Here is an 11,769-nt window from a genome sequence, read left to right as displayed (position 1 = left end):
GGGACAACATATAAACTTCACACGGGAAGGCCGGAGCCAGAATCGAACCCTGTTCCTCCACCCAGTGAGGCGGTGTGCTAACTAGTCGTCCACCGTGCCGCCGATATTGTTATTATCATACATTATAGTTAATTATACTGTTGCGGATTGGCATGGATGAGGACGCTCACACAGGTACGCAGTGAGGCAAGGCAGGTGTGCACACAGCAATTGATTTGAAGAAAACACAATGGCAAACACATTAATTGACAACCTCGTCGGGATAAGAGGTTTGATTAATGTATGGATGGAATTCAGCAGCTTGGTGATGAAATGCTGCTTCCACAAGTGAAAATACAAATGATGCTTTTACGTGGTCTTATGAGGGTTCACTCCTCTCTTCAAAGTCTACGCTGTTTCAAAATGTAAAGAACTCGCTTGGTTCCAGCGGCCTGGCTCTGCCCTCTGTCGTCTAATCATTTGCAATGTCCCTGAGGTGTCTTGAATATATAACCTCCTGATCTGGAGTCAGATACGCTGCCATTGCGGCACAAAAGTTTGTGATGATAGCAACCGAAATGAATAAATGGATTGCAATCGGAGACACCGCTCGCATGACAAAACAGGTTAGAAGTTGCTCCCAACTTCCCTTGCGAGCTAATAGACAAACAAGCGAAGAATCTGTTGTGATTTTTCACAGCCAATTGACTTGAATGTTAAACAGCAATATATATGCATAGTGTTGAGTCCCAATTGACAATGATGTGACTTGAACACATAACCTTGGATTCTGAGTCACGCAGTCAGACGTTTGGCTAAATTTCCCCCAAGTATTTGTCTTGTGTTTATACATCTGATGGCTGTTATTTCACCGTACCATGGTCAGTTTGAGGTTAAAATTTCATGTTAGGACAGACCTAATTCCATTTTTCCAATGACATCGTATCAATTATTACCAACAGTTTCTTCTGTTCATTTTGTGGTTGTCCTCACTGCTTCCATTCTATTTTATTTTTTATTCAATTAGATTTTGGTCTCTATGTACTGCCATGCCAATCTAATTTACCTAAAGCCTACAGAATCAGTCGTGCTGGCCAATATAAGTTGAACTACCGGTACATTCACAATGAGATTGTTTCTTTAACTAAGGAGCTCAAACTTTTTACACCAAGTGCCACCCAAAAAAAAAAAACTTAGTTATTCAAGTAACACCATCAATGGCCTTTATCCCCATTAGAACTGCCACAAATATAATACGAAGTTGTGAGAAAACCACCCAAGAAATACTTACCGAAGTAACCATTTTATGTTCATTGAACACAATGTACTATAAAAACGGCCCTGGTGTGACTTGACAGTCTTCTGAGTTGGAGTCAGACACTAACATCTTTTAAGCAGAAAACAGATAAAGGCATAAAATGAATTTTACAGTTTGGCACATTTGGCCTCCACAGATATCCGTCACCCAGAGGAGCTCTCATTGCTTCGGCCAGTAGAGGAGAAAAAAAAGAAGAAGGAGAAAAATTCGACAGAGGAGATTTTTGACCTGACTGCGGTGCCCCTCTCCTCAGGTAATCATCTTTGTTATAAATGTACTGGAGCCAAATCCATCTGATTTTGGGAGGGAGGCAGGGTACATCCTCGATTCCTTGCCAAGAAATCACAAGGCACATATAAAAGTCAAGTCAAGTCAGCTTTTATTGTCAGACAAATGCTCTATGTGTAACATACAGCACAGATGAAGTTACTTTCCTCTCTCAACCACAGTGCAAACATGTAAAAGCTATTTACACTGAAATTAACACCTATGCAGTAGCTGTTTCTGGCAATGTGCAATGGAACGACACATCACCAATTCCATTTGTATGGGGAATTTACAGTATGTTGCGGGGTCACCCACTGTAGAAGACAAACTAATCCATAACTTAAAAGAAAGCCAAAATAATTGCAACAAGGTTCCCTAAAATAGTACAATAAAAATCAAATATTCTTTACTGTGTAAACACAGCTTAAAAATGAACCTTGTCAACCATGTTTTCAGAATCACTTTTTGCACTACTCTTGGTTTGCAGCATCTCGACCCAGTTTGTACAATGGCACGCCCATTCATTTTGCCGGCTCGCCTCAGTTGGAGGCTATTTACAAGATGTTGTCAAGCCCCCAGCCTCCTCCTGCCCCTGAAGTCCTAGCCAAGCAGTACCGGCCAGCCAGCATTGTGGACAAGGCCCACATCAACGGCAGGTACCCTCACCGTACATGCATGTTTCTGTGTTGAACGGATTATGTCATAAAATTACCTGACTGCGGAGTAGGGCGCCCGCCTCCATTTGCTTATCCCCGCTATATCAAATAAATGGATGTGATCTTATGATGACATATTACGCTGTAATGTTTTCCCTCAGGTGGTTAGATTCGTCCCGCTGTCTCATGCAGCAGGGCATCCAAGAAAATGACCGACTGTGGCTTCGCTTCAAATATTTTGCCTTCTATGATATCGAACCCAAGGTGTGTCTGCCTGTCTGTGTTGTTATCAAGTTTGTGTTGGTAGTGTTCTTTCCATCTCTCAGAATCTATGCTCAGGAGAGACACTTATATATTTTCAGTATGATGTGGTGCGTCTGACCCAGCTGTATGAACAGGCTCGCTGGGCCATATTGTTGGAGGATATTGACTGCACAGAGGAGGAGATGATGCTGTTTGGAGCTTTACAGGTAGCGCCCAATGCTGCAGCCTGCGAGGTGTAAAAAAAAAAAAAATCTTGAAAAGATGAATATTAATCTGCCCATGTTACTGTGTGTGAGTGTGTGTGCGTGTGCGTGTGTGTATTTACAACCTGGTATGCATTTAAAATCTGCTGTTGCAGTATCACATCAGCAAGGTGTCACTGTCAGAGACTCAGACTATGAACTCGGCCTCAGCCATGGACGACCTTGAGTCTGCACTTCAATCCCTGGAGGTTAAGATGGAGGGCGAGAGCAGCTCTGCCTCCGAAATGCTGGTCAGACACGATGAATGCATAATGCTGTCTTTCATTCAATGTCATCAGACTTCTGCGCAATTAAGAATTCAAATAACGCCAGGGAACTGACACATTATGTTTTCTTTTTCTATAGGATAACATGACCGCACCAGAACTTCATGATTACTTGAAAATTTTCAGGTACTCTTTGATACTTGCTTACATGCTATTTGTACCTTGCAACTTAAACCCAAGAAAGCAATCACCCACTATTTGTGGGGGTGAGGAACAAGCCCAGTAAGGAAAAAAAAAAAGGAAATGAAGACCCAGTATGCAAAGCATGTCTCTCAGTCGAGATCACTTCAGCACAGTTTCATGGGGACCGATTCCTATTTAGACAGGACATTGGGGCCATCTTGTGGCATTTTGGAGTGTTACAAAAATAGCTTTAAAAACATGAATATGTTGAATTATCCAATTGCAAACACCACAGTTTTAGTACAGCGCAAGGGTGTCCGAACTTTTTCTTGCAAGGGTCATATACTCAAAAATCAAAAGAAACAATGTGTCAAGACCTTAATGACAGACAAAATGACAGTCTAACTTGCATAATGCGGTTGGAATGATAACTTAATCTGGAGGACAACGAGGCAAGAATTTTGAAAAATGAATGATAGATTCTGCAAAAATTTCTTTTTTTTTAACATGTAGGAGAAAAATTGTCTTTTTGAGGAACATTTTCTGTGCGATGTCGTCGATGGGAACACTTTTGTTTCCTCTGCTACCGAGGGTGTCACGTTGCATGGTGGTGGTGGACCCCAAAAAGCAGGCAGGAGAGAGGAGCAGGGTGTATTTGAAGATGTGTATTGATAAAACACAGAAAACTAAATCCTAAGTAAACAAAGTCCAAAGTAGCAAACAAAAATCATGACTGAAGATAAAACATAACCAACACATGACTCAAACAGACATGACAGTAGCAAAAGCAACAATGACCCGACACTGAGTGTGCGGGCAGGAGTCCTTTTATTGGCCTGATTACCTATGACCAACCGGTGTGCAGCTGCCAGGGGAGCTCTACAGTGCCACCTGTTGGTCCCTAAACAGAATCGTGACAGAGGGAACCCTTTCTCCAATTGGCTGAAAAGTTTCAGTTACGAATATCCACCAAGATGATAAGGGCCAAAATTAGATTAACAACTCCAAGTCGGCACGTTTGAAGAGGCGTCAAAAAAACTCATCTTAAATTGCTCAAATTGAACATGATCCGTGAGAAGAGCCATATGGGCAGTACAATAGGTCATGTACCATATTTTAGTCTGCGATTGTTTTGAGATGTATTTGTTATGTAGACTTAGGGGCCTTTGAGTTGCATGTTTTTAAAAAGAATACTTCAACAAGATAGCCACTTGTTACCTTGATACTTTGACACCGTTAATTTATATAACACTGTAAAACAATGAACAGTTGTGCAATGCAAGCAAATGATATGGTTCATGTTTATTTTAGACTATACCGCACGCTGGTAAAAAAAAAAAAGAAAAAAAAGAAAAAAAGAATAGAATCTTTCTCAATAGATATCAAATTGTAATACAGAAACTCATATACAATATTTTTTTTACCTCTCAAGTCAAACCCAATGGACAACACAATATTATTTATGTGTTTTAGGCCAAAGAAGTTGACTCTGAAAGGATACAAGCAGCACTGGTTCAAATTCCAGGACACCTCTATTTCCTATTTCAAGAGCAAAGAGGACAGCATCGGAGAGCCTATTCAACAGATTAACCTCAAAGGTACAGGCTCTCGCGTGAAAGAGAATTCTGACACAGAAAAGCATTTGAGTTTATGCCAAGCGGGACGTGAAACGTACTGTGCATCCTGTGGTTAATTTGAATAAACATTGACGTTCCTTGAACCACATTGTTGGCATGATACAGCACGAAATGAATGTGAATCAAGTTGTAGTGTCGACCCTCATTTGACACATAGGCTGTGAAGTGGCGCCAGATGTCAACATGGCAGCTCAGAAATTCCTCATCAGGCTGCTGATACCTGCTCCTGAGGGGATGAACGAAGTCTATCTCCGCTGTGAAAATGTGAGCCCAAACACCAAATGTATCTCGTTCTCTCAAGGTTTGATCAGCCAGAATCATCTGTGTCTTTGGCCTGTAGGAGGAGCAGTACGCACGGTGGATGGCTGCATGTCGCCTGGCCTCCAAAGGCAAAAGCCTGGCAGACAGCAGCTTCCAGAGCGAGATACGCAGCATCCGCTCCTTCTTAGCCATGCAAAACACCAGCTCAAGTTCTCATGGCAACGCTGCCGTGACCGACGAAAGCATAAACACACTCAGTTTGGTGTCACCTCGCTACCATAAAAAGTACAAAACCAAACAGGTGGGGAAAGAGTTAATTGTTTAAAACTTGATGTCAGAGCAGCCAATGTTATTTATTATTCGTGCCTGAACTGTGATGTTTATCATCATTACGTGAATTTATGACAAGCTATCAAAAAAAAGGACTTATAGATAGATAGATAGATAGATAGATAGATAGATAGATAGATAGATAGATAGATAGATAGATAGATAGATAGATAGATAGATAGATAGATAGATAGATAGATAGATAGATAGATAGATAGATAGATAGATAGATAGATAGACAGACACACAGTATATATAAGGACATTTTGATTTATGTAAACATAACTAGCCTCCAAAAACCCAACTAGTATATTCATAGGCCTACCATTTGAATAACAGTATGATATTTTACTCATCAGTAGTAATAGCTCAATAAATTATAATCTCGAATCTTATGCTTTTTAAGGCTTCACAAAAAGCAGCAGTTTGACAGCTATTTGAATTAAACTCATATTTTAAAGCACTATTGTATCTTGGCAGACAAAGAAAACACACATTTTGCCTTGATTTTAGATAGACTTATTCTTAGTGATTTTATCGTTTTTGCACAGAATAAAAATACACCTCTCATTTTGCTCTTTCATATTGCATGTGTTGATTTATGGTACATTGACGGACTGAAGGTAATTGCAGGTAAATGGTAAATATAACTAATTTTGCCATTTCACTTTGTGTGTGTGTGTATGTGTGTCTATGCAGCTGACCCCTCGTATTCTGGATGCGTGCCAGAATGTGGCTCAGCTCTCACTGGTGGATGCAGTCTTGCGCTTCCTGCAGATCTGGCAGGCCCTGCCCGACTTTGGCCTCTCATATGTCGTAGTCAGGTTCCATCACAAATTTGTTTGCAAGCTTTTTTAAATCATTTAAATGAAAGCAGGACCGTATTGGCCCGAATATAAGACGGCCCTGATTATAAGATGACCACCTCTTTTTCAAAACTTTGAAAAACGACTTTGTGAACACCAAATTCATTTTTATACAGAAAATAATTACAGTACATCTGAAACAAATGATTATAACAATATATTTGAGAGAAAAAGCATGTTATTTTGCCTCATTCAAATCTTAATATCTGAACATTTAAACATTTAAAGTGCAATCATATTTGTAAATGAATGGCTTCTGGTTTCTGAAATGTAAATTACATCATAACTTCTCCTCAGCTGCCGGTTAACCTGGCCAATCTATGACCCACTTTCTTCCAGATTGTCACTGCGTTTCTCCATTTTCTGTTATCTCTTCTATTATTTTATTCTCTTTTCTTTCTTACCGCTATTTTTTATTTTTCTTCTCCGTGCTACCGCTATTTTTATTTTTATTCTTCGTGACGGGAGTTTGCTTTGGCCTGGGGAGTCAAGTTCAGCATTCACTTCAATGATATCGCGGGCCATCTAGCGTCGTGAATGGGTATAATGTCTAGACCCCGAATATAAGACGACCCCCACTTTTTCAGTCTTATTTCAATGCAAAAGTCACCGTCTCACGGTACTGTCATCCCAAAGTTTTTAAATCAATGAGGACTTGACAGAATGAGGAGGAAATCAATTGTTTTTCTTGTCGGAAAGGTTCAAAGGAAGCCGTAAAGACGAGGTACTGGGCATCGCTCCCAACCGTCTAATCCGCATCGACCTGGGTGTGGGCGACGTGGTAAAGACCTGGCGTTACAACAACATGAAGCTGTGGAACGTCAACTGGGACATTCGACAGGTGTGAAAAGTCCACCAGCCATCACTATAATTATGAGCATTACAGTGAAACACTAATGATTTATTCTGTGGGGAAAAAAATATGTGATCACTGCTGTTGGTTGTGTGGTTTCAACCACATCACAGGTGGCAATAGAGTTTGAGGGGAACATCAACATCGCCTTCAGCTGCGTGACGGCCGACTGCAAAATTGTTCACGAGTTCATCGGGGGCTACATCTTCATGTCGACGCGCAGCCGCGACAAGAGCGACAAGCTCAACGAGGAGCTCTTCCACAAGCTGACTGGAGGACACGAGGCGCTCTAGATTCTAATACACCAAACAATGTTCATTTTTTTTTTTCGATTGTAGGCAAAAAAAAACATGACATATGCATTTTCATTCCAGTCTGCCAAATGTCAAAATATAAAAAACAAAGAAAACATTGCACACCCCTCACGACCAATGTATAGTACTCTTACATCATTGTTACTAGCTCAACACAAATAGCAAATGAATTCCGTGCGAGAAAACAAACAGATGTAATCAGCAAATGTTCACCACTTACACATTTAATAAAATAAATTCAGCGTATTTCATTTTTATATGTGTTCATACCCTCTTTGTCAAGGCATCTGGCGCCATTCCCATTTTCACAAAGTGATATGCTGAACATTCATCTCGGGTAATTTTAGCTCTGACTATTATTATTATTTATTGAAGACTATTATTGTCTGTAGGGGTGAATGACAGTGTGAATGCTTGTTTGTCTATACTGTATGTGCCCTGAGATTGACTGTCCCTCCCCAAAGTCAGCTGGTAAAGGATCCAGCTCACCCGAGATCCGAAAGCGGATTAGCGATAGAGAAAACGGATGCACTTGTTGAACGGTCTTCTGCTGGCATCACAGCGGCAGGATCCTCCCTAAAAAGAAAAGACAACACCTGCTCACCGTCAGGATAGAAAAACAACACACAATTGACACATACAGTGTGGTGACTCTCTTACTCGTAGGCCTGAGTTGTATGGCTCGGCTAAAGTATGTCGTGGGAAGTTTCCCTTCGATGTTCCCTGTTGTCAACAACACATGGTTCTCTGACCAGAAGAACTCAATCCCATCTGTGCAGTCATATTCAGTTAGGTCCATTTTTTTAAATGAGATTACCTGCAAAGGATGTCAATCAACTGTCTGTCATCTTACCAGCAAGCGCCTTGGGTACATCAATAAATATAGCAAGATCACAGTCTTTCCTCATACCTGGTTAAAAATGGGGGAGGGAAAAAAATATCAAAACACTTTCATCTAAAAGCTTTTGATGAAAGGCACGCAGTAAACCTCTGCGTACCGCTTATTACGCCGTCTTCTTGTGGCAAGCCTGGGGCCAGATGAATGTGTGTCCTCCTCATGCGACTCAAACCCTGCTCCTGGATGGAACTCCAGTTGCACATGTAGGACCCATGAACAGCCTCCGCAGGACAGTCAGGAGAACCGGTCAAAACAGGTTTCAGCTCCAGATCCGTTACCTAGCCAAAAACATTCAAGTGGGATTAAAATTGCATTCATTAAAAACGGGTGAGCTGGGGATTCCTAGATCTAATATATGCAGGAAGCTTAACCATACCTGTATTGTGTGTCCCTGATTGGCTCGAATTTGCAAGCGGCCATTTTCTGGGTGAGGACGAAGCTTAAAACGCTGCTTGTCATTTGTGGCCACCACTCTCTCAACATCCTCCAGTTTGTATGAGCGAAACTGCGGGCAAGCCAAGACATCGTCCACAGACACGTAGCCATCTATGAAGAGTTAATATGACTTTGGGACACATGACTACAGAAGTTGTACTAATCACAATTTGTACAATAAATTACATCAAAAGTCATTACACTGCATTTTTCTCCACTGCTTATTTGGGCTGAATGATTTTGAAAAATTATGTAATGCAAGTTTGTTCCTCAAAATTGTGATTTAATATGCAATCATTTATTCAAGACCTTCTTCGCATGTATTTAACAAACACACACAATAGATTAATGCATATTACAAAAAACATCAGAAATTTTTCATTTCTGATGTTTTGGTTTTGTAGATTAGGCCCCTGGATTCAAACCCTAAACCTCAGAACAGTATAACTTTTGCGCTAACCAGTAGGCAACCATGCTACAATAAATAAAACATTTTACACAGTTCTTGTATTGGATACCATTGGGTTCTGTAGGTGCATTGTAATTTTCGGCCATTCAGTTCAGAAAGAGAAGTACAGGTAGGTGTTTTCACTCACCTGAACTTAAATGTAGCCCCATTTGGGTGGCACCATGACGAAGAGCATAGGACATCGATTTAGACAACCTGACGTCTCTGTCCTGGCAGGGGAAAGCAAATCCTTTCATTCATTCATCTTCCGAACCGCTTGATCCTCACTAGGGTCGCGGGGGGTGCTGGAGCCCATCCCAGCCATCTCCGGGCAGTAGGCGGGGGACACCCTGAATCGGCTGCCAGCCAATCACAGGGCACACATAGACGAACAACCATCCACGCTCACACTCACAACTAGGGACAATTTAGAGTGTTCAATCAGCCCGCCATGCATATTTTTGGAATGTGGGAGGAAACCGGAGCAACCGGAGAAAACCCACGCAGGCCCGGGGAGAACATGCAAACTCCACACAGGGAGGCCGGAGCTGGAATCGAACCCAGTACCTCTGCACTGTGAAGCCGACGTGCTAACCACTGGACTACCGGGCCGCCCGGGAAAGCAAATCAATTTTTTAAATTAAAATACGTCAAATTATTAATTGAATATATAAAAGCTCTCCAATGCCCAAACTATTGAAGTTAATTAAATTCAGACAACACACAACATATCATCTGCAACATTCAACAGATTCATACCTGGTGTCTCTCATAAAAGACGATTTGATTGGTATCATACGGAGCCCCTAAGGTCCCATGGAAGGAAAAAAAAAACTTTGCGAGATCTCGCAAAGTTTTTTTTTTCCTTCCATGTCCCCTTAGGGGCTCCGTAGTATAACGATACATGGGATGCGCTAAGATTCTAGAACATGGTGATGGGAATTCCGGCTCCTTTTAGAGAGCCGGCTCTTTTGGATCGGCTCCCTAAAAAGAGCCGGCACTTTCGGCTCCCAAATGGCTCCGCAGTGTTTTTGTTGCTTAAATTAATTTGATACCAAAAATAACGTAATATCATGTGTAAAATGAAGTACTAATGCAAAAAATAGACATGATATCAAATATTTATTATTTATATGGCTTTATTTATATTCTTCTGAACATACTCAACATGGAGTGCTAGAAAAATAAAAACAAAGTACAAAGACCCATCTCAAAACAAGGTCGTCAAAAAGTTCCAATCTCTGAATGTGTATATTTATAAGCTTTTAACTATTTACAGTAAAACAACATAAGTAAGCTTTGAATACCACACAACAAATTATAAATTAAAAAAAGCAGCATTCAGGTAAAGGTTTTAGCTTGTCTTTAGCGAAGATTGGCATGAAGAAAAAACAAGTGCCTCAGCTTTGAGGGGTTGATCCTCTCTCTGCTCTCTGTTAATATTTGCCCTGTTTTGGAGAAGATTCTCTCTGAGGGGACAGATGTTGCGACAACACACAGCCAACACAAAATGGATGAAAATCCCTTGCAATTAGTTCTTCATCAATCGTGTTCTGTTTTGCTGTTTTTATAGCTTTTTGCATAAAGTGGCTCATAGAGCTCTGGGTTGTACATCAAGGCAGTTGTGACATTGCAGCAGCAGCAACAGTTGCAGAAACACACTAGCACCTTCATTAATAGCTGGTTCCCTTGCTTGTCTTTTCTCTTCAAATTGTACTGATGGGTGGATATTTCTGATGTGCCTGTGCAAGTTATTTGTGGAGCCTGTTCTATGGGATAGTGATGTGTCGTTCGCGAACGAGCCGGCTCCGAGAGCCGGCTCTTAGAAGTGAACGATGGGAGCCGGCTCCCACCTCATTGGGAGCCGGCTCCCACCTCATTGGGAGCCGGCTCCCACATCATTGGGAGCCGGCTACTCATTGGGGAGCCGGAAGGGGAGGGTTACGCACGCACGCACACACGCACGCCCTGCAGTTTAGAGAAGGGGGAGGGGTTAGAGAAGAGACACACAGTCAGCAGCACACTGAGCAGCACGCGAACAAGACAGGCGAGGAGACGCGAGAGCTAGTTAGTGAAAAAAAACAACACGGTGGAAAAGTGAGAAAATGGATAGGAAACGCAGTGAAACATGGACTCATTTCAATTTAATTGATAGTTCAAAGGCAGCGTGTAGACTGTGCAAGGTTAAAATATCCCATAGATCAGGCCCCACGAATAACCTGCACAGGCACATCAGAAATGTCCACCCATCAGTACAATTTGAAGAGAAAAGACGAGCAAGGGAACCAGCTATTAATGAAGGCGCTAGTGTGTCTGCAACTGTTGCTGCTACTGCAATGTCACAACTGCCTAGATGTACAACCCAGAGCTCTATGAGCCACTTTATGCAAAAAGCTATACAACCAGCAAAACAAAACACAATTGATGAGGAACTGGGTAAATGATTGCAAGGGATATTCATCCATTTTGTGTTGGCTGTGTGTTGTCGCAACATCTGTCCCCTCAGAGAGAATCTTCTCCAAAACAGGGCAAATATTAACAGAGAGGAGAAAGAGGATCAACCCCTCAAAGCTGAGGCACTTGGTTTTTCT

The 11,769-nt window shown here is 41.6% G+C and overlaps 3 protein-coding genes across 11 annotated transcripts in view; 1 reads left to right on the top strand and 2 right to left on the bottom strand.

Moving 5' to 3' along the window:
• fermt3b (FERM domain containing kindlin 3b) overlaps window positions 1-7,654 on the top strand; it is a 13,160-nt gene extending 5,506 nt beyond the window's left edge. For all 3 annotated transcript variants that reach the window (XM_052074463.1, XM_052074440.1, XM_052074452.1), the window contains exons 4-15: window positions 1,434-1,550; window positions 2,052-2,220; window positions 2,382-2,484; window positions 2,583-2,690; window positions 2,843-2,977; window positions 3,093-3,139; window positions 4,610-4,734; window positions 4,931-5,037; window positions 5,114-5,335; window positions 6,064-6,188; window positions 6,930-7,071; window positions 7,197-7,654. In XM_052074463.1, the coding sequence (XP_051930423.1) occupies window positions 1,434-1,550; window positions 2,052-2,220; window positions 2,382-2,484; window positions 2,583-2,690; window positions 2,843-2,977; window positions 3,093-3,139; window positions 4,610-4,734; window positions 4,931-5,037; window positions 5,114-5,335; window positions 6,064-6,188; window positions 6,930-7,071; window positions 7,197-7,376 (1,580 nt within the window). In that variant the 3' untranslated portion in view covers window positions 7,377-7,654. The remainder of the gene's footprint in view (window positions 1-1,433; window positions 1,551-2,051; window positions 2,221-2,381; window positions 2,485-2,582; window positions 2,691-2,842; window positions 2,978-3,092; window positions 3,140-4,609; window positions 4,735-4,930; window positions 5,038-5,113; window positions 5,336-6,063; window positions 6,189-6,929; window positions 7,072-7,196) is intronic.
• LOC127607550 (uncharacterized) overlaps window positions 1-11,769 on the bottom strand; it is a 229,996-nt gene that overhangs the window by 86,927 nt on the left and 131,300 nt on the right. The gene's annotated exons all lie outside the window — the stretch shown is intronic.
• The window catches only part of trpt1 (tRNA phosphotransferase 1), a 7,586-nt gene continuing 1,396 nt past the window's right edge, over window positions 5,580-11,769 (bottom strand). For 2 of the 7 annotated variants that reach the window (XM_052076295.1, XM_052076260.1), the window contains exons 2-7: window positions 9,327-9,408; window positions 8,672-8,841; window positions 8,396-8,573; window positions 8,251-8,307; window positions 8,058-8,168; window positions 5,580-7,019 (exon numbers count right to left, since the gene is read on the bottom strand). In XM_052076295.1, the coding sequence (XP_051932255.1) occupies window positions 6,979-7,019; window positions 8,058-8,168; window positions 8,251-8,307; window positions 8,396-8,573; window positions 8,672-8,841; window positions 9,327-9,408 (639 nt within the window). In that variant the 3' untranslated portion in view covers window positions 5,580-6,978. Of the gene's footprint in view, window positions 7,994-8,057; window positions 8,169-8,250; window positions 8,308-8,395; window positions 8,574-8,671; window positions 8,842-9,326; window positions 9,429-11,769 lie in introns of all 7 variants that reach the window. The other 5 variants (XR_007964126.1, XR_007964125.1, XM_052076305.1 and 2 more) reach the window with 5 other exon arrangements.

This window comes from Hippocampus zosterae, chromosome 1 (genome assembly GCF_025434085.1).
Source record: "Hippocampus zosterae strain Florida chromosome 1, ASM2543408v3, whole genome shotgun sequence".
NCBI lineage: Eukaryota > Metazoa > Chordata > Actinopteri > Syngnathiformes > Syngnathidae > Hippocampus > Hippocampus zosterae.
The sequence above is the reverse complement of the archived record's forward strand: the minus strand, read 5'-3'. Positions and strand labels throughout refer to the sequence as shown.